Raw genomic sequence first — 21,224 nt, 5'->3', positions numbered from 1 at the left:
TATAATAATAATCAAAATACTATAATATTTGTAATACATAATATACATATACTGTATTTAAAGTATTCTTTCCCACCAAACGCTTTCTTGAAAATAATAATAGTCAATAGGTTACAGTATACTTATTAAAATATTTGGTTGGACCAATTTTTTTATGGCTTTTGATTGATGACAGTTAATTGTCGCTAGTAAATATATGTAGACAGATGAGCTCATCAGCCTTATTCTTTCTTCAATCATTCAATTACTTTTACCTCCTCTGAAAACAACAAATCCGTACTTTTGTTTTTACGAGTTAAATCATAAAGACGTAATATCTGAGACCGTACACCTCCGTCTTCGACCACGCCCACTTTCTTCTCGTGGAAAACCTTTGACGTGGCAAGCGATCCGGATGTGACATCTCCAAGCACGATCCTGCTCCACCTCCCTCTCATCCTCGTCCTCACTTCTGCTGCACATCTATCTTCAGGTGTGCAGCATCGGCTGCAGTTCGTATATGATCGCCGCTCGCTGTGGTTCGCAACAATGTGGCTGCTACTGTTCACTCTGCTTTCCTGTGCGTCCTCATATGACAAGCTGGAGGGGCTGGCTCGAGCCAGGGTGGAGGTACGGGTTCTCGGTTTACGACATACCAATATGACGAACGACGCGAGAATACATATGCATTGTTATACATTTATGGCCTTGTACACAACTTTACTGTAATCATCACGACTTTAACACTGCGTTAGCATGCATAGGTTAGTGATACACTAAGACGCGTTCTTACGTACGTATCAGTCGTAAACCGAGTACCACCTGTAATTATTTCACTTTGAAAGCAGTTTTAGGAACAAACAGCGTTGTGCGCATGCGCAGAACACAGCATCAGCATACTAAAAAAAAAAAGAGAACATAATATAGTACCAAAATCTAATTCCATGTACACAGTATGCATGAACATAAGTGGGATGGGAAAGAGTCATGTGTTGTACTATTAAAAAATGTGATATACTGCTACACCACCTTAGGGGAATACCTGGCCTGTTTTCACAGTTTTAACAAAAGCTTGTTACTGTCACTATTGCTGGAACGGTAACGCCTGCAACTCGAAACCCGAGTATCATTTCCACAAAGCAGATTGAGCATCTTTCCACAGGGCATGCAAGGGTGGCAATTTTTTTTAGCAAATATTTGAGCAAATAAATGCACAATTACATGTTAATTTTTTACCTTGATATCTATGTTCTTTTATGTTGTGAGTTGCCTTACTTGAGCTGTCTGCCTTTATTACCAACAGAAATGGATATCACGGCGCTTAAGGGCTCGGCTTCTGAAAGTCACATGACCAAAATTAGAAAACAGGTTAACCGTGATTCGTAGGACTCGTTACCTGAGCACTTGGGCACTTTGTGATTTTCTTTTTTTTTTGTCGCTGCCTTAGATGGATAAAAAAAAAAGAAGGTAGATTTGTTTTGCTTTCATATTTACTAACCCCTTCATGACCTCACAACTGTTTCTCTAACAAAGTGGCTGAATGGCAAAATTCCCTTCAGGCATTTGAGCCATGAAACTAAAACATTACCACAGAGTCCACTTGTGTGACTTGTCACTTCCCTCCGAGAACGTTCTGTTGAAAGCCACACAATTGTGAAGTTCTGTAAATCAATTGGAAAAGATTGTCTTGATCTGATGACAAAATGTGAACAAGATGATAAAGACTATTAAATACCAATTATAATTTAAAGTGCAAATTCATGAATGTGCAAATTAATATTCCCCTACAATACCATTTTAACTAAAACAATAAAGACAGTGGATTAGGGCAAATGTAACCCCAATAAATGGTCTTTACAGCACAACGTGCTCATCAGGCAGAGATTATTTTATAATCCTATAAAGATAATAGAAGTGGAATGAGGAGCTCAAAATGAGAATTGGCAATAATGCTCCAGTAAAAGCAAAATATGTTGCATAACTACCATGACATGCAGAGCTGCAACGAATGATTTGAATAATTGATTAATCTGTTGCTCATTTTGTTGACTAATCAATGAATCGGAGGAAAATAACATGTTTTAATTTTTATTCTTAAAAAAATTATACAAATTTTATTGCAGTAACAATTTGAATTAATTTTGATTCAGTTACTGTTTTTGTTCGTAGGATGGGGAAAAATGCTGATCACGGTTTTACTGAGAAAATTCCGGATCTTATTTTGAGTCAACACAAATATATTCAGTGTGCTTTCATGGAGGATGACAGATTGGAGAATATTAAATTCAAATTCAATGAAAGGCATTTAACCAAATAATTGATCATCAATATTTCTCTCTTTCCAGACTTGTGGTGGATGACAATTAAATAAGCTCAGAGAGGTAAGTTGGGTTGCAATCAAATTAATGTTGTTCTTCAAGACATGAATCATCTCTGGTAAGACATGTCACTGAACATCCACTTGTATGTGCAGGTCAAAGCCTTTGTGGTCCAGGACATTCCTCTTTAGTATCCTTCAGTGAACTACAACCTTTATAACTGAATGAGATCTAGCTTCGGAAAATGAGATGTCTGGCGGTTCCTGAATTTCCCCTTGCAGAATTAGTCAATTTAATCCATTGATAAAGTAGCCTGTCAACCAATAAAAATCGGACACACATCTGTCCTTAATGATCGCTCCTCAGCCATAATCTGGTGATGAAGCACATTCCTGGGGCTGACCCTGAGCTTGTCCTCCTGAACCATTACTATGAGGAGCTGGATGTAAGTTCTCTTTAGTCAAGATTCAAATATGTGCACATGCTCAGCTGGTAATTATAGTAAACGCATACATTTTCGTTTCCTCAGCGGATCGCCTTGTCTGACATGACGCGCTCGGAGATCAACGAGCTTTTGGGCAAACTGGGCTTCTACAAGAAGGCTCACGCGGATGATGAAGTGCCAGAAGAGTTCCGCTTAGCTCCCGCCAAAGACAGCCCGTTTGAAAGTAAACAAGTGAATAAGCCAACCACTGCCTCAGAGGTCACTCAGAAGCCATCTTCCTCAGAGCCCGAACCCAAGGTCGAGCACACTGACTTATAACAATGCTCCACCAATATGGGACTGCTGCTAGACAATGCCAGCAGATCCTGGAACAGAGGAGGGACAAACCATTTGCTTCACTCAATGATTTTTTTTTTTGGGATGCACTGATTGGTTTAAGACTTAGTTTTCATTTTCCGTCGGTGGTTGTTTTGAGTTCGCCTTGCTTGTGTTTGCTTCTGACCCGCTGAGCTACCCAATGATGCTGCAGGCTACAAATCTGCTGATTGGTCTGAGGCTGATGCTACATGTAGTGGTGGATGGGTTGCTAAACACAATAAAGTTCAAGTGTCACCACTGGGAAAAATAAAATGTTTCCAACAAATGCATTATGGTTTTTCTTGGCTATTATTGTATGAGGAGCCATCAAGAACATGGTTCAGGTTGATCTCACACACATGGACATTGGAAACTTTTTAACTAATCTTGCCTTTCTCAAATGTTTTTTAAATATTGCTTGTGATTTTTGAAACACTGTTAAAGTTCCATCAATCAATAAATCAGTTATCCTGAACGATGTTTCATGGGTGCTTACACCATTGCGTCATTTAGAGAATACCACATTTAGACCTCAAAGAGCAATAATCCCACACAACAAAATGGACTTGACATCTTTAATGAATTCACATTGAGGTGTGGTGCACAAACTATTTATTTACAGCACTCCCTGCCTTGCGGAAAGTTTGTCTTAGTTGGCAGCACTGGGATAGCATTTCTTTTTGATCTACAGAATAAAGTGAATACATTTTGTTTCATCCAAACAAGAATGTAAAACACTGCAAATTGTAGGCATTATAAAATAAAAACTTAAACATTTTTTTGTTGTTGTAAATACACATGCACTTAAGTTTAGTTAATTTTAGTAGTTTTAACTGAGAGCTGGAGCTCATCAGGCCCACAAAATCAACTAAATTTTATTTTTATTTTTTTTATCTACTATTAGAGATGGTCCTTTTCCCTTGGTAAAGTCCTCAATTAAGAATAAAAATAAGTGTGATGATCGTGGCGGGAAGATCATTTGTTGTGACACAGTACACAAGTTTTGTTTAAACGTGATGTTTGTTTTCAGTAGCACTGCAGACCAGACAACTGAGCTTAATGTTGCTATAAATACAGCGATATAGATTACTACAAATAAACAACCCAGTGCGAATGTATTAAATAGCAATATGCTGAATGACACCAGAAGGAGAACAATAACCTTAAATAAAGTGACCAGAGTTGGGTCTAAAATTTCAAAGTACCAACATTAAACAGCAATTACGCATTCCAATATTTCTTGTTTAGTCAGACTGATGTCATTGAATGTAAAATTGAAAATATACGTATAAATAAGTTAAAAAAAAAAAAAAAAGTAGTGTTTATTGTTTCCTCAGTTGCTGTGTGTCACTAGCATACAAACGGCTGAATTTTTTTAAATAGCAACGAAATGGGTGCTTGTAAAAATGTTAGCTCCTTCAACACTATTTTGCTGGAAAATATGTATGTGATTTTATCCAGGAGAGGACAACACATCAACACTGCTTACGGAAATATTTAACACACACACACACTCGCACACATAATTTGCCCTGCCTGGTTCATTAGTGAAGGTGTGACCCGCCACACCGAGGCCCAACCTTGGTTACGAAGCACGCGGTCAAAGGTCATAAGGCCGACCCATGGCCATCTCGTGCCTGCGCAGGTGGTTGACCAGAGACTGCACGTAGGTGAATACGCATTTGGAGTCAGGTTTGTTTCCCATGATCATCATGTCCTCCACTTCCAGGAGAGGCATGCAGTTGGCATATGTCCTGGGGAGGCATTTGAGAAAGACAATATGAGTAGGATGACGACGAGAGAGACGTTTGATGAGCCAGCAAAAACTACAAATCTTTTTTTGATTTGATGGTGGGCTTAAATACGGCAGATTATCGTGCAGGGCACACTGGGTCAATCAAAACTGAGCATTGTTTTTGTCAAGACTGAAATGTCAAACTGTTCTTGCAGTGCATTAATCTTATTCGATGAAACTATATCACCGATCGCATCAAGCGAGTTGAAAATAGTTAGGGATAACATCCTTAAAGCAGTTCAAATGTTGCTGGTGGCTGGCTTCTAAAGCTTCACTTGTGAACACTACGCACAGTGACCACATGATGTCAGTATGCACACTTGTGTTGTCCACAGGGCAGTCTATCCAAAAATGCAAAGACACATATAAGGGTCAGGCCCTCCTTCATGAGAACATAAACATCAACATAGTCAAATAAGCTTGCTATTTTAGCGAGCACAGCCAGAAACAATTCTGACCTTAAAAGCATCTTTAAAAGGGTTTAAAAGCCTAATGCATAAACACGTGTAAACTATCACTTAATTAAAAGAAACCATCAGCGACAACACGAGCTTTCCGATGATTTTTTTTTTTGTCTGTTTTGTATCTGGAGGTGTCTGTTTGAAACATTGTGATACATTTATTCCTTTTAAAGTGTTTAAGAGCTGGTCGACCTGACCAGATGCCTCAGTCAAAGTCTGGATAATATGCACAAAGGGACACCAGCATACCATGTTTGGTTCTTGTTCTCAAACATGAACAAAATGTCCTCTTTGGATTTACATTTCACAAAACATGCACAGTCTAAAAGTCTACCACAGCGAGGCTTCTTTTCCCTCTCTCACCATGGGTTCGCTTTTAGGCTCGGGTGCAACTTTAGGAGGAGTTTTTGGTTTTAACCAGGCCCTTGGTCACCAGACCCCTGTAGAACTCCTGCAGGTACGTGTACACACACTTCCAATCGGGCTCGCGCATCTTCACCATGTCATCCACGTCCAGCAGCTGCGGACAGTCCAATAGTTTCCTGCGCCCGGCAAGGAACGGGAAGATGGACACAGAGACAGAGAGGAGGAGGAGGCAAACGATACAAGGAGAGAAAATGAAGAGAGGACAACGAGTGGGAAAGACATGAAGGAGATAATACAGATGATGCAGTGAGCAGCCATGATACAGATTGAGTGGATAGAGAGAGCAGAGAGACAAACAAATAACATTACATTCTCAGTGATCACACAAGTGTGGTGACATGCTTCTTAAACATCATGATATATCATATGCAGTGGCAAACAATACACAAACAGACATAAGACATAACAAATTGTCAAATGAGCGTCAGGCGATTTGCGGTCTGTGTGGGGGGTTTTTTCGGGGGGGGCGTTTCGACTACTAATTGTAAGGTGACTAAAAAAAAAACGGTTCACGTGTGCACTATGTGCGATTCCAAAAAAAAAAAAGCAAATAAGGTGAGTATGTGAAGATAGCACATCCACACACAAGCACACAAGTGGTGACTGTGGTCACGCGACAATCCAAAAATTACAAACCAGTGGTGCACATGGGTGACATCACAGGTATGGTATGATGACAGAAGAAAACAAAATGAGTGTTGGAAGAAGAGAAAAAAGAAGGGAGATGATATCGCAGGGCCGATTTCTCTTTTTTTTTTTTTTTTTTTGACCAGGTGGGGATTTGTGCCTCCAGGTCAGGGGCTTAGAAAAGGGATGAGATGGCGGGGATTGAGGTGGGGACTCAGCATTATGTTTTATCAGTATTTATTTTCGGACTTAATCTATCACGATGCATTTTAGGGCATTTAAGTCAAAATTATTATAAATTCTTCTGGGCCATAGAAGGGTCACTAAAGCGATAACTGAGCGTGATTTATTCGGATGGGCAAACTAGCTGATTGCACGTCGTTCATAACCCCAAACTGTATCAAATAATTGTCTGAACAAAGCTTGAAGTCATAAATTATAAACAAATGGAAACAAAAGGACGGAGGTAGCGTCGCTTCCTTCCTTGTGCCGTGTAACAATTCGCAGCTTTGGAATGTCATGTCGGCACTGTCGTAAATTGAGGACAGCCTGTATTCAGAAGGAATGCTGTTCAATATGTAAAAAGGCCGTTGCATTTGCTTGGCATTTTAACGCATTTTCCATTCGACTCGAAAATAACTAAACACTGGCTGCAACCTTTGTTCTTGGCTCCTGCCTCGTGCAGCTAAATAAGGTCAAAAGAAAATAGTCGAAAAACATCTCCCAGTTTCATGTGTTTGAACTCACTCTGCATTGCTGAAGGCCACCTCAAAGTTTTGCCTGCGGTTGCTGGGACTCAGGGAGCTGTAGTCGAAGGCTTCCGGGAAGAAGTTGTGCACCAGTGCGCAGAACGCCATGCCGTTGCTCCAGCTGGATGAAAAGTTTTGGATGTCCACGTGCTGATTGGGGAGAGAAGACAGAACGAGTTAAGTGATGGAAACATTCAGCGGGTAGTCCGTTATTATCCCGGCCTAGGGCGCATTAGCAGGTTGAGCTTGACTTGGAAGGAGAGTGGCGAGCACGTGGCACCTCGTATGAGCGGGTCTTGGCACGGCACCAGTCGAGCAGCATCTGCTTGATGGTGTTGGCGTTAGGTACGCCAAAGCTGGTGGAACGCTGGACCTTGTTTACTTTGGAGACCACCTGCTGTCCCGGGCTTAAAGAGGAGAGATCACGTCAATACTTTTCTTTTTTTGGGTTAGTCCATCTGAGTGTTGATCCTCACCCTCCTCCCTCCTTCTCCAGCTTCTCTATCATGGCTTTGCGGGCCTGCATGGCCGAGGTCTTGGGCAAAGTCTGCGCCCTCGTCAGCTCCTTGCGCCTCTCAGCTTGCCTTCGCTCTACGGCGGCCAACCCGCCGCTGCGAGACGACGTCTCGTCCTCGCGATCAAACACGCTGAAATAACCGTAACACGCAACACTTTGTCGGCTAAGGAACACAAAGTAGGTGACTGATAACCTCATTGTGGATGATACAATTGTTTGTTAAATTACTCACACCCTTTTTTACATTTGGAAAATAATAGATCTGAGTATGTATATATAAAAAAAAAACTACTGGTGGGATAATATTGTGCAAAAGTCCCAACAACTCACCTGCCAACTTTTTTGCTTGTATTAGAGGAGGATGAAGATGTATAGCTGTAAGACTTAGACTGGAGTGTCCCTCCTAAAATGTCAAGAGAAACATATGACTAAAACACTCAAGCAAATTAGGCAGCAAATGCTAAATATTAGAAGCGGGGAAAGACTCACTGTCTGTTTTCTGCACATAACTAGCCTCAACCACTGTGCTGCGAGATGATCGGCTTCCATCATCTAGAAGCGCACACGTTGATATTAGTCAGGTAAAAAAGTGCAGTTTGAACATTTTCAGCAGGTTAAAAAAAAAAAATAATGCAGGATTTTAGGGAGGTAAATATACCGGAATGAGCAAAGCGGTCCGTCTTGGTGACTTGGCTGAGGGTTGAGCCATCTGCAGATTTCTCCACCTTTCTCATCACCACTTCTCCCGCCCCGACTCCCGCACGGCTTTTGTTGGAACGCTCGTCTCTTTGCTGCCGGAGCTCCTGCAGACGAGCCTCGCGTTCTTTTTCTCTCTGGTCTGGAAAGGAGATGAATAGATGGAACGGGGAGCAGATAGAGAGATGCAAGGTGGAAAAAAAAAAAGATGATGCTTATCAAAAAACACTTGGACAAATAAGGATAAAGAAAGACCCTCAAGGGAAAGCGCATGATTTTTTTTTTTTTTTAAAGACTTCTGTCGAGTGTAATGTGAAACACACTGACAAAACATGACGATTCCAAATGATTTAAACCTTTACTTGCAAATTTGAATGAGTGTATCATGCACTTCAAGTTTCATACAGGCAAACATTACTCAAACTGAAATAAAGAAGCATGCATCAAACTATGTTCGACCAACGCGCATATTGGACGTATATATTTTTTGCATTCCAAGAGTTGGACAAGCGTAGTTTGGTGCAAACACACACGCAAAGTAGAAGACACAAGCGTATTAAAGTTTGGTTAAACTGCACTGCAAAGCAACCCATCCTACCTATTTCCACTTGAGTACATCCCAGCATGGCCTCTGAGAGCAGAGTGAATGGAAATATTTGGAAAAGGACCACTGAGCTACAACCCATTCTTGCCTTGTTGACTTTTAGAGCTTTGCATTTGAGTGTTATCCATGATAGATGTCGTAGATTTTTTTTTTTTGTTACCTCTCTTTTTCTTGCGAAGGTCCCTCATGGCTGCGCGGATCATTTTTCTTTCCTCAAAATCTTTGGACTCATCAAGCTGTTGGAAGAGATACAAATAATTACAATGAGAGGATTCTAATTGTATAGGCACGCTGTTCTTCTGGTGAGGATGTGGATTTTCCAAAAAATAGCACAGTTGATGAGATTTAGTGCACTTATGACTCATTCCCAATCATTACTTGGGTGTGAAGTACCATTTTATCGAGGAGCTCTTCATCCTCGATAGCAGCCAACTGCTCAGCAGTCAGTTTTCCGGGACACTCCTCAGCATTGGCCTGGATGGTGGAACCATTCGGGATTGCGGGGATGTGCACTTGGACCGACGGCCCCGATGAAAACACCGGCTCTGAGGCAGCGACAGGCTCCGTCTCCATCTGCACAAGATAAAACATAAGACAATAAGACAACATGCACAACTGTGACCATAGTTGGATACAATGTGAATCTCCAAGCCTGACGTTTTATCATTAAGAGACCAGGGTGATGTTAAGAAAACACAACCAAAGTTTGTTGACATTTAGGAAGTAATAGGCAAAGAAGGATTTTAGCGGAACACCATAATAGGCCTGAATCAGTGAACTTGGTTTCAAAGCCCACATTTTTTCCTCCGTATGATAATCTCTTCTCGGACAAAGACTGCCTAGTTCACATCGCTCATTATTTTTTCCACTCCCTGCCCTATGGCCGAAGGAGAGACAGCGGAGCGCATGAGAGTCAATTGTTCATCAAGTGTGACTGACAGAAGGTTTGTAAAATGTGACTGAGTTGCCGAGAACCCGTTGTTTATGTTACACCATTAGGTGGAGCAGATAGGAGAATACGCATCAACTTTATCGAACATTTAAAGCCAATCTAAAATGTGCACTCACTTTAAAAGTCAAACTAAATATAGTAAAAATTATGAGGATGGAAGGAACAGTCTGACCACCAAACACACAAGGATGAACATCATGGATAAAATTTGACATTAATGTGGCTAATTAAATCATGGGCTCTTCACTGATAGCAAAAGACAAAAAAAAATAAAAATAAAAATACTGCTGAACACTGCTGTCATAACTTATAAAAATGAACAATTCAATGGTGGCTAAATGCAGGTCACAGTATATTAAAAAAAGTTATTATAATGACAAAATTAATTACCCTATTATATTGTGCATGCTGTGCAAGAGTAAAAAAAACACCACTGAGCAAATACATTTACTTAATGTAGTTTGAAGTCCAGCAATTTGTGTCTTTTTTTGAAGCTGGAACACCGAGGGAAGTATTTGAGATAATGAAAGTACCTTGGTGTAGTTGCTTGGGAGGGGAAACGCCTTAGGCGTATACCAAAATATAGTCAGTGACCATGAATCCTAAACAAAACACCTCTTAGTAAATGTTCGCGTGGTGCCGAATGCCTGCCCGCCTGCCCGCGGAAGACCACTGTAGCTGCGGCCTGGCCTCTGCGTTTTTGCCGTAATCAGGTCCAGGTCCAGATATAGCTCAGACAGCTGTCTCCATCCCGGTCCAGCACCCTTCTAGGAAGGCCCCTGCCTGACTGGCTCTCCCCAGAGAGGGACAAAGTCAAGACAAGCCAGTATTGCATGATCTCTGTTGACCAAATCTTTGTGAACTTGTGGCCTCTGGGACTGGGTGGACTGAGAGTCACTTGACTGACAAGGAATGTTTTGGGTTGCAACACGGCCAAACGAGGCCTCTGAATTTAGCGAAGAGAGAATGAGCGTGGGCTTGAAGGGGGAGGCAAAAAAAGAGCTTTTGTGTGCAAATCATGTTTAAGAAATTTGGTGTCTTATGTGTTTTGGAGTTGTTGTAGGAACAAAGTTGAGGCCAATTGAGTTCAGTTCTCTTGTGCAGGACAAGCAATCAGATCAGCTCCACTAGAAATACTGTGCAGCGGAATTAAGAATTGTAATCTTTGACCTTTGGGTTACAATAGTGGAGATGGAGCACAAATATTGTGCAGAGTTAAATCAATGTCAGGTCTGTGGCATCGTCAACAATCATCTACACAGGAACAAAACATGTTCCCAGATTGCAAAGAGAATCAGAATATGAGTGGTACCATGCTGTTGTTGCCTGAAATGTTTCCCATCAGGGCGGGAGCAGACAGAGAGCGGCAGGATGCAAAGGCCGGAGGGTGAGACACCGGTGCGGGCTCAGAGTCCAAAGTTGTTGTTGCGTCTGAGGATTTTGAAGCAGACTCCAGATCCTGGGTTTTTAGTTCCCCTTCCTGGGGTTCACCAGGTGGCGCATCCCCAGTTGAAATATTTGAGTTGTCTTCATGGGTAGGATGAAGCTTTACATTTGGTTCTGAGCAGACTTGGGCATCACTCGATGGAAAGCTGGAGTTGACTTGTGGTAAAGGATCAGGAAGCCCCATCGCCTTGCAAAGAGACTCCACTTGCCTCACCAGCTTCTCTTGTTGAATCCTTAGCCTCAAGTTCTCCTCTTGCAAACTAGCCAGCACCTGGGCCAGGGGTGCCATCTGAACTTCTGCCTGCTCCAGCTGTGAATCCACTTGCTTTCTAAATGATTTGAGGTCACTGTGGATCTCCTCCACTGCACATTTAAGTAGTAATTCAAAATTCCTCTCACCAAACTGCTCTTCTTCATACTCTTCTTGTGAAAGCAGATCTCCAATGACCTCCTCTAGGCCAGATGCAGAACAAGCACTATCTGGGCTACCTAGTGCCTCTGGACCCTCTGAGGCTGGCAGGAAATTCAAGTTAACACCCGGCATCGTCACAATTGTTGTCCAACGTTAGATCAATAGCAAAACTTTGCGCCTTTCATGAATTTCTAATTCTATGTTCTGTATTTTCTGTATTCAACAAGACAAATGTTCTCTCTTCCAAATCCTTTTCTAGAACCTGTCAAACAACACATGGTCTTTATACACCCTACAAACCACCCCTCTTTAGCGACTCAACTCGTGCCAACCAATAAGCATGCAAGGAATCTTGCTTCCAAGGCAACAGGAGTTCCAGCCCCTTTTTCCAGGTGCCACAGACATGTCTATTAATCTCTGCCTCGTACATTATTCCATTGAGCCCGTCAGCTGTGGGGCAATGGTGGAAGCCTCAGAGGGCACAATCGTATATCATTAACCTTTTGTCCTTCACACATTTGATCACAAACAAGAAAGGTCGGGACACTCGTCACTTGCCGCCTCAAATTTCTCTACGTATGTTCACGTCGACAGACTCCAGTACATGTTCAGTTTTTGAGCGAGTTGTCATTCATGAAATGTTTCTTCATTGTTGTCGTCCATTTCCAAGTAACAATTCAACATCTGGAACATCAGCATGAGGATAAAGTGTCAATCAATTATATTACTCAAATTACACTGCATTTCATCTTAAAAAAAAAAAGGTGAGAACATTGCCAAACACTTAAATGTGGAATCATTTGAGTGAATTCTTACTCTTGAGTTTTATCTTCTTCCTTTCATGTCAATGTGTGAGAGAGACAGAGCGGGAGAAAGAGAGGGAAAGGCGGGAGGGCGAGTAGCGTGAACCCCTGTCTCTGTGTTTCTAAAAATACTACATTGTAGCACCCCATAAAGCTTAGACATAAAGGCGTTTGGTAGCCAAAGAAAATGATTAAACCTGAAGAAATTGAAAACTTGAATAACTGAGGGCAAGTAAAACTCTCCAGTAAAGCAGTGCCCTCACCTACTTCGCAAAGCAAATAATCATCTGCAATGTACAGTATGTGAAGTGGTCAGTCAAGCATCATGTGCCACTGCTCAGCGGTATTTTAACAATGGGGTCATCATCGCACTGTGCAAATCTACGACAATCCCTCATTGACTACGGGCCACCGGGGTCCAGAGATAACGCCAGCAGCAAGTTACAATTATGAGCCGGGGCTCAACAGTTATGCTGGGCAGATGTCCATATGGAAGACAAAGCAAAGACGCAACACTGCCTCTGGCCACAGCTGTCGCCAATGGATGAGCAATAAAAATACAATGGAGGAAATAATGGAGGTTTTCATCAGAGGACCACCGAGGAGATCAAAGAGTGAGACCCTAAGTTGTTGTGACCAGCGATTGAAAATAAGAGCACTCCTCTGTGAATCCTTGCTCTGATAATAACAAAATAAAATTCATAAAAATTGTTGGATACATGTTTTCTCCCTATTTTATGATGCACCGGGAATAATTTAGGTATTGTATTGTATATACTATTGTATATTTTTACATCGATTGCCCCAATGTTGTATATTTGATATACACTACAAAGTCCATAAATTGATTATCATTCAGTTACTGGTTTGGTCTGTAAAATGTTGTTCAAAGTTTTCTAAACTAAAATCCAAATTTAGCAAATGTCTTACAGTATTTTGATTCAACAAAAGACAAACGGTTGGCTTTCATTACGGACTGCAGAGAACATTTACTATTGAGATGCCAAAATCTAAAAGGATTTGGCCAATTTTAATTTAATGACTGAACAATTATCGTGGTTATTGAATAATCTAATTTATCAGATTTAGATTCATTGATTAATTTTGATACCTCCACCTGCAAAATCTAAATCCACATTCAAAACACGCATTATAATGCTTAAATCATAACCTTTGTGTTAGTGTCAGGCAAAATTATGTAACGGTCAGAACATTTATACCGCTCTGTATTACATATTATGTATTATAATATTAAATATTTGTATTAACATTTCATATTAAAACAAAACTAAAATACTGATTGGTGTATATCGGTCGCTGGATAAAGTGATGTCCCGCGTTGTTAAAAATATTTCATAACACTTACCTGAATTGTACACGTCCTTTAAAAAAAAAAAAAAAACAAGAGGTTACCTGTACGTTAAGTTGTTTTGCTCGGGTATGTCGGTTTCATCTCCTACAAAACGCTACCTTCTTCTAGTGAAACACTGTTAATGTGTCTTAGTTGGGACCTTTGTCTCAGTGAGGCGTCAAATGATGGACACGCTCTCATTCCAACACCTTATATCAAGCCTGCAGCCTGATGGAGACTCCTCCTAGCTCCAATTAAGCAACTCCCTGATCCCAAAACCAGATCATGTCTGCCCTCACCAGTGCCATTAAAGAGGAGGCAAGAGCCCACCTCTCGTCACCTTCTCGCCTCCCTCCCCTCAGTTCATCAGAACACTTCCTTTCTTGGAGGGCAGTGTACGTTAAGGAAGGCAACAAATTGGATTTGAACTGCTCACTGAGCGGAGAGAAGAGCCGAACAGCAGTCGCTCTCCTCCATCAGCGGTCATCTCCGTACGCAAGAAATGCATCAGAAGCGAGGCCAAATAAAGACTCGATGGAATAACTTGTCTTTGGTTATGATGGATGATAGACAGATGTGATTGAACTAACATTTCCCCCATGGATCTCAGTGGGCATTTGCCTGCTGAGAGAAAAGGAGGAATGCCCTGAGCACCTCCTCCTCCTTTGCTCTCCTTCACATACCCTAGAAGGAAAGACGTGACTGGCTACCCTCTCCGTATTTGATAAACACTGCTCGTCCCTCTGCTTGTCTTACTCTGTCCCATTTTCACTGAACAGACATCCTGGCTTCCTTTATAGGGGAGGATTTCTGTTGCAGAGAAACACTGGGGAATCATTTGAACTTAAGTTTGTCGGAGAACATGCTCTACATGTTTTGATCAGCTTTTGAGAGCCTCGGTGATCATTTAGTATTCCTAAAGTCAGTACCTTAATGGAAGATCCAGTGGAGAAGCTGGAGGAAGAAGAGATCTTGAATGGTGTGGCTCTGAGGCCAAAGGTCAGCTCTGAAATAGACAGAAATTCTCATTTTAGGGATTTAACATGCATACAGTACAAGAAAGGCCATTAGGGCGGCCATTAGTCAGTTCCATAACAGTGTTTAATGAATGCAAATGAACATGAACATTGTTCATCAACAACTGTGTGGTTGCATATCCTGTTAAAAGACGAAGAAAAGACAAGCTTGGACATGAAACTCCGAGCCTAAAACGGACCAGTGAGGATGCACCTCAAATGTGTTAGTAGAATGAAGCATATGTAACAGAGGGTATAAATTCTATGAGGTCCAATGGACTAAGTAGGTTAAAGGTTCTCCCCTCAAACGTCTTGACTTTGAAAGCAAATCACACAGCAGACAAAGCAGTGCACTGTGCGGGTTTACAAGGTCTGGTCTATCCTAGTCCTCAATGTGGTTTGAGAGGGACAGTTGTTGTGTCCTTTGTCCTGATATACTTTCCGTGGTGAACCTCTGACCTCACCCACTCAACAAGGCCTCTCTATAACAAGTGCCCTTTAGAACAAACGTGCTCCTTCATATTCAGTAGTCTGACGAAAAGCTTTGTCATCAACCCACTTGTGACCTGTCACTGGTGCTTGCCACCTCCCACAACTTGGGATTTGGTTCTGATCTGGCAAACAACAGTGCCGTAATGATCAAAATTGTACCGAAACCATTCAAAAGAAACTGCAGTGGATGTGTTTCCTGTCATGGCCTACCTGTTCTCTGCCCCAGAGCATTTGCGTTGATGTGCGGTGACATGTTGCTGATGGGCACGATGTTGCCCCTCTGGGAGGATGTGGACGAAGATGCGGTGCGCCCATCCTTGATCTCAATGGTGAGAAACGTCTTCATGTCTGGGTCTGCTTCTTCTTCTTGGGTGGACTGCTGCCCAGCTTCTCTCCCTGGGGTCTGGTCTTCCTTTGAATCCCTCAAGACAGACTCGCTCTTCTCAGTCGGGAGCCTCGTACCACCCATGGACTGCTGGGATTGGCCGGTTGAAGACAGAGGTTTGCTAGCCACACCTCTGAGCTGAGGTGTGGCCTGACTTTTGGATGCAGCGGAGGTGTGAGCTGCGGAGTCTGCGCGCGCCCATGCTGGTCTGTTGCCAGAGGAGATGAGGGATGATGCAGAGGGAGTAAACACCTCCGCAGCTCTGGAGAAGTTTGTCTGGCCACTGCTGCTCAAAGGAGTCTTCTTCAAAGCTGGGAGAATTATGTTCTGACTGGGTTCATTGAACTTGCGCATCCTATCGCGTACAGAGTTGGTGCGTTTGGATTGCTCTGGCAGAACATCTTTCTTCTCAGGTGCTGTGAAGACATGTCAAGTCAAGTTTATTTGTATAGCCCTAAATCACAAGCAGTCTCAAAGGGCTTCACATAGACAATATGAAGCAATTGTCATATTGAATATGTCATATAAACATCGAGGAGAGAAGGTGAAATTCCTTCATCTAAAGATACCACACTTATATAATGCTTTCTTCCCCAATCACTCAATTATGTAATTCTATGTAGATGCCAGGTACTTGAATTTTAAGGGAAGTTCTGATATCTTAAAAAGTGATCATAATGTTGTCGCTGTACGTCTGTTTTGGGCACATATATCACTGAGCTGCGAAGGTCTCCGAGCAAATGTTTTTCTATCAGAGTTCACTCAAGGTCACAAATGCTCGCAAAGACAGTTTATTCTTGTCGCCATGACTTTTTCAACATGTTTAAAATTTCCTGCTGAAATACGCGGTGAAATAAAATAGTATTATGCAGTTCCACGAGTTAGTTTTTGCAGAGGATAAAGAAAATATGCCAGTGAGCGCTTAAAGTGCTCTAACAATGCCACATAGACGCTCATCCGTTAGCCCATCTACGGTATTTCCCATTCTCTTAACATTAACATAGCTAACTTGATGCTCTTTTTTGAAGATATTTTTAACACTAATTGCCCAACTGCTCCTTCTGAAGCAAACGGAGTTGAGTTCACTGCTACCACACATCATTAAAAAAAAAAAAAAAAAAAACCCTCGGCTCATATCGGTTGGTTTGTCAGGTCACTTGTATCACAAGGCAATACTGGATAATGACCAATATTTTTTTTTTTCTTACCAGCATCCTTGCCATGAGTGAAGGTTGGATCACATGCTGCCGTCTATATGAAGGAAACCAAAAACAGAACAGTCATCAGTGGAGAGGGATACAGAGATTTGCAGTCCAATTGGATTGGAATAAAAAAACACAAAGTAGCATGTGAGCCAATGTGAGACCCTGTCACATTGGCTTTTAAGTTGTTAAGCATGGTTGTTGTGACAGCTACACAATCTAACATACAGTCCAAAATTGGTGGTGTTGTTTTTATTATGTAACATCAGTGTTTTGTGGGCCCTGGATCTATTTTTGGCTGCAGGGCCCCAGAATGTTTACATTACATACAGACGACTGAGCATCAGCCTAAATCGAAACGAAGACTCAAAGTAGTTGAGGCGAGCCTTGCGGAAACCCATTTAAAAAAAAGGAGCCCTAGAGGACAACTGACAGTTAAAACGGAATTTGTCTTTTCTGTGAAGAGAGACAGAACACCGGCTTCTCCTCTCTGACAGCAGGTGAAGCTCAGATACTCTGTTGACAGGAAGCAGAGCTACTCAGGTGCAGATGTGTTTATTTGTGTAGCTGAGCAACAAAAGATAAACAGCCCCGAACTGGATGTCAGCACAGTGCGTTTATGGATGCCAATGTAACCTGGGTGTCACATAAGTTGTCGAGTGGGTGTCAGGGGAAAGTCAGCGTTCATACACACATGCTCTGTGACTAAATAGCCCCCTCTGGTGGCAAGCTTATGACAGTAACTGTCAATGACTGACATGGAAGGAAAACGTTTTTATCATAGGTCGTGGTGAGGTAAAGCGAAGCACAGTGAACAATACAGAATATCTTTACCTGTTGTCTCAGGATGTCGGTCCTTTCCTCGGCTGTACCATTGACTGAGCCGGTTTTATGGTTTCTTCGAGACATGACGGCTCCATCTGGAAGATCCTGGTTGAGGAGGTGGTCATCGCTGGATGGAACCTCCACGTTCCATACATCGTGGTTTCTAGTCTCGTTTTCTAAGTCAGGACTGTGAGCGGCGACACTCGTGTCCACCTCCTCTTCGTCTGGTGGACACCTCTCTTCAGAGAACATACTCATACCGCCATCTGATGTGGCGGCGTCCTTATGGTTTTTTTTCAAATCAGTACTGTCAAAACCTGAAGGGAGCCCGATACAAGAATCACAACCATGGATTGTCTGATTGATGCAAGATTGGGATTCGAGACTATGCTCTGACGTCCCAGAGTCTTGAGAGGAGCGCTGGCTTCTGTCTGAGGCTCCAGAATCTGATCGTGCTCTGTAGGTTGAGCTCAGGCTCTTTTCTGTGGTCACAGAATCCATATTGGATCTGGAAATGAAAGAGCCCCCACTGCAGTCTGAAGCGGCAGAATCAGACCTCTGACGGTGGGACAGAACCAGGTCGGGCTCTGTGGCCACTGCTTCTCTTTGTGCCTGCATCAGCAGCGGTCCAGAGCCGTCCTCTTTCACCAGATGGTCAAGAACGAGCACCATGCCTGAGTTGGATCCTGAAACACCAAAGATAAATCGTAGGTAGGAAGGTAGGAATGTCAAGGCTGTAGTACGTCATTGTTAAAAGTAAAACACATTTTATTCACAACTGTAAGAAGACGAGTACTTGGTATCGGCGAATGTTGCTTTTTTTTTTTTTTTCTTCTTCAGGGATATGAGCAAAAGAAACAGGTTGTGTTTAAGTGACGGAAAAGAGGGGAAATTAAATACTTCCGGACACACACAGCTCAAAGAGAGACCGGGATAGAAAATATCACTCAGGATCAGAAAGGAGACACGTGGAGACATGACGGGATGTCTGCATTTCCTCCAGACTAGCCTCGGTTCCTGAGTTAGATTTGTCAGATTGTGTTGCGCATAAAAGAGGAGGAAGCGGCGAGACGGCGCTGCTGAAGGTGAAAAGACGTCAACGAGGGAAATGGAAGTGAAATGGAGACAAGAGTTTGCGTTCCCCTCCATCTGAGCTGCTCCCTCTTTCTTCAGGAAACCACACTCCAAACTACACAGCAAAGCCCACATCCTTTCTACCTCTAAACACACAACAGAGCATTTTATGGGGGAATATCTGTGGTTGCTCACATTCCAGAGATGGAAGAAACCAGATCAGACTCAAGTTATCAAGCAGCTGCCTTTACTCCCACAAAGAAGATAGCCATTTGTTTTTTGTTGTGGTTTTGTTTTGTTTCATATTCACGACAGTCTCTTATTTGTCCGGTTGTTTATTGATGAGAAAAACAAAAAAAAGATTTCAAAATTGTTACCCTTTTATATACACTATATATTATATTCTTCTTGATTGAACCACAAACAACATAACACAATTGTCAAGGAAAAAAATGGATTGCTCTGGTCACTACATCTAAGAATACAAAGAAAGACAGGAAACAGCCGAGAAATAAACGAGAGTGGATATTTGCGTGGTTGTCATTGTTTTCAGTTATTTTCGCATACACTACATAAGTGCTAAGACTGTATTTGGGCAAGTATGGTGGGCAGAACATCAAGTGGTCATGTCAAACAAAGATACAATGCACCCTACTACAAAAACATTTCATTTTCTAAAATCATAACCCTGGCAGTAAGAGTTGCTATAAAATGCAACATGGCTGAAGACGTGACGGGCGGTCGTATCGTTAAAGCTGTCGAAGCTTTTTTTGTCTGAGAAGCATGGGAATGTTTTTTTGTGATGTTGACAGTCTCAAAGAATGTGCTTTCTCCAGGCTCATCTCTCATTTTCACATACTTTTACCCTTAAAAAAAAGGACAACTAGCCACTTGGAAAACCACCGGCGCACACTGCCTACTCACTCCTGTCCCAACCACATAATGTTCTCTGTCTTTGTTGACAAGTGCTTTTCACTGGTGGTCTTTTTTTATATATATATATATATATTGACACAAGCTTCACCCTGTTTTAAATTAGAAGGCATGAACAAATCAGGAACATTAGCAGATTTGCTGTGCCACATCAAGAATGGTTCCGTTCTCGTATCAGCTTTATTTAGCTGAGTTGTGGCTGCTGGGTTTCCCACTTGGTTTGGAAAAACCTGTAGCCAAAGTCCAGATCCGTGAGAAGGACTCAGGGAATGAGTACAAGAAAACTGTCGAGCGCGTTTTTAATTGTACAAGAACTGCACTTGTGTCATCACTCGAGGTCGATTACACAACAGCTTTAGATGTGGATCAAATGTGTCATTTGCAAATAGAGTATAGCGAGCCTTCGAGCATCAGGCCCCGGCAGTCGTGCTGTTTCGCTAATGGCCTCAACAGGCAATGAAATTTCTTCACGCTCAAAAGGCAAAACAATTTAAGCCGATGGCTTGAGCGCCTCTGCGCAGTTCATAAAGTGACATGAAAGGTCTTCGAGATTCGAAACGAATATGACTTTTTGACTGCCATCTGAGAAGAAAAGCTCTTTTAGGTGGCTGTTTTAACAAGCCTTTGAGAGGAAGTTGCATTTAGCTGCCTTAACGCAGCCACGGGTTCACTGCACAGACAAGGTTAGTGTTTTCTTCCAACTTATCAAAATTTGACCTTCAGGTGAATGTTTACAGCCTATACAAGGTTTGTATGGCAACAATCGCAGATGTGTGGGATGTGGAAAATGGTGAAAAGTGTGAGGGTGGCCTTACTTATAAAAAGGTGGTTCTCACCTAGTCTCTGTAGCTCTCTGCTTTGGTTAGTCTGCTGGCCACGTAACTCCCGGATCTGAGATTTGATGTGGTCTTGTTCACAGTCCTGCTCTCTTCGCTGCAAAATAATAATAATAAAAAAAAAAAAACATGGTCAAACCAGATTTAGATTCAGTGATGACCCAAAATTTTTATAAACTGTCCGATATAAGTTCGCCTTTTTGCTTCATGGTTTACCTGCTGCCGAACTGCAGGAAAACACTCTGCACATTGACCTTTCAAATTCAAGCCAAGTCATATAAGAATGGCGTTTCTTCGTTAGGGTAATTAACAATCGTACCACATCATTATGAGCTCAGGCTTTGTTTGAGTCTAGTTGAGTTCACAGTGTGCAAAAATCCCTGAAAGTAGAAAACTGAAATATTGTGGCCGACATACGTTAATGGAGAACCAAGATGCCTATCGTCCCATCATTTTTTCCATTTCACTTTCTCCGCTTGTGGAACAAAAAATCTCCCTCACTCAAATCTCAAATTCTCAAGAC

General features: G+C 42.0%; 2 protein-coding genes across 4 annotated transcripts in view; one reads left to right on the top strand and one right to left on the bottom strand.

The window, feature by feature from the left end:
* Positions 1-385: 385 nt before the first annotated feature.
* selenom (selenoprotein M) lies at positions 386-3,547 on the top strand. Its single transcript, XM_085908988.1, has 5 exons — positions 386-609; positions 2,325-2,360; positions 2,453-2,487; positions 2,664-2,742; positions 2,827-3,547. Exons 1-5 carry the CDS (start codon positions 529-531, stop codon positions 3,058-3,060), a joined length of 465 nt encoding a protein of 154 aa, XP_085765114.1. The 5' UTR covers positions 386-528; the 3' UTR covers positions 3,061-3,547.
* Positions 3,548-3,660: 113 nt separating this feature from the next.
* The window catches only part of smtnb (smoothelin b), a 35,131-nt gene continuing 17,567 nt past the window's right edge, over positions 3,661-21,224 (bottom strand). Inside the window, exons 6-20 of one of the 3 annotated variants that reach the window (XM_085908983.1) lie at positions 20,702-20,798; positions 17,868-18,544; positions 17,040-17,082; positions 15,657-16,247; positions 14,868-14,944; positions 9,368-9,547; positions 9,135-9,210; positions 8,969-9,001; positions 8,333-8,512; positions 8,164-8,226; positions 8,005-8,077; positions 7,634-7,804; positions 7,438-7,564; positions 7,156-7,307; positions 3,661-4,853 (exon numbers count right to left, since the gene is read on the bottom strand). In XM_085908983.1, the coding sequence (XP_085765109.1) occupies positions 4,700-4,853; positions 7,156-7,307; positions 7,438-7,564; positions 7,634-7,804; positions 8,005-8,077; positions 8,164-8,226; positions 8,333-8,512; positions 8,969-9,001; positions 9,135-9,210; positions 9,368-9,547; positions 14,868-14,944; positions 15,657-16,247; positions 17,040-17,082; positions 17,868-18,544; positions 20,702-20,798 (2,694 nt within the window). In that variant the 3' untranslated portion in view covers positions 3,661-4,699. Of the gene's footprint in view, positions 4,854-5,718; positions 5,898-7,155; positions 7,308-7,437; positions 7,565-7,633; positions 7,805-8,004; positions 8,078-8,163; positions 8,227-8,332; positions 8,513-8,968; positions 9,002-9,134; positions 9,211-9,367; positions 9,548-14,867; positions 14,945-15,656; positions 16,248-17,039; positions 17,083-17,867; positions 18,545-20,701; positions 20,799-21,224 lie in introns of all 3 variants that reach the window. The other 2 variants (XM_085908982.1, XM_085908981.1) reach the window with 2 other exon arrangements.

This window comes from Syngnathus leptorhynchus, chromosome 4 (assembly GCF_054491065.1).
Source record: "Syngnathus leptorhynchus isolate UIUO chromosome 4, UIUO_Slep, whole genome shotgun sequence".
Lineage (NCBI taxonomy): Eukaryota > Metazoa > Chordata > Actinopteri > Syngnathiformes > Syngnathidae > Syngnathus > Syngnathus leptorhynchus.
The sequence above is the reverse complement of the archived record's forward strand: the minus strand, read 5'-3'. Positions and strand labels throughout refer to the sequence as shown.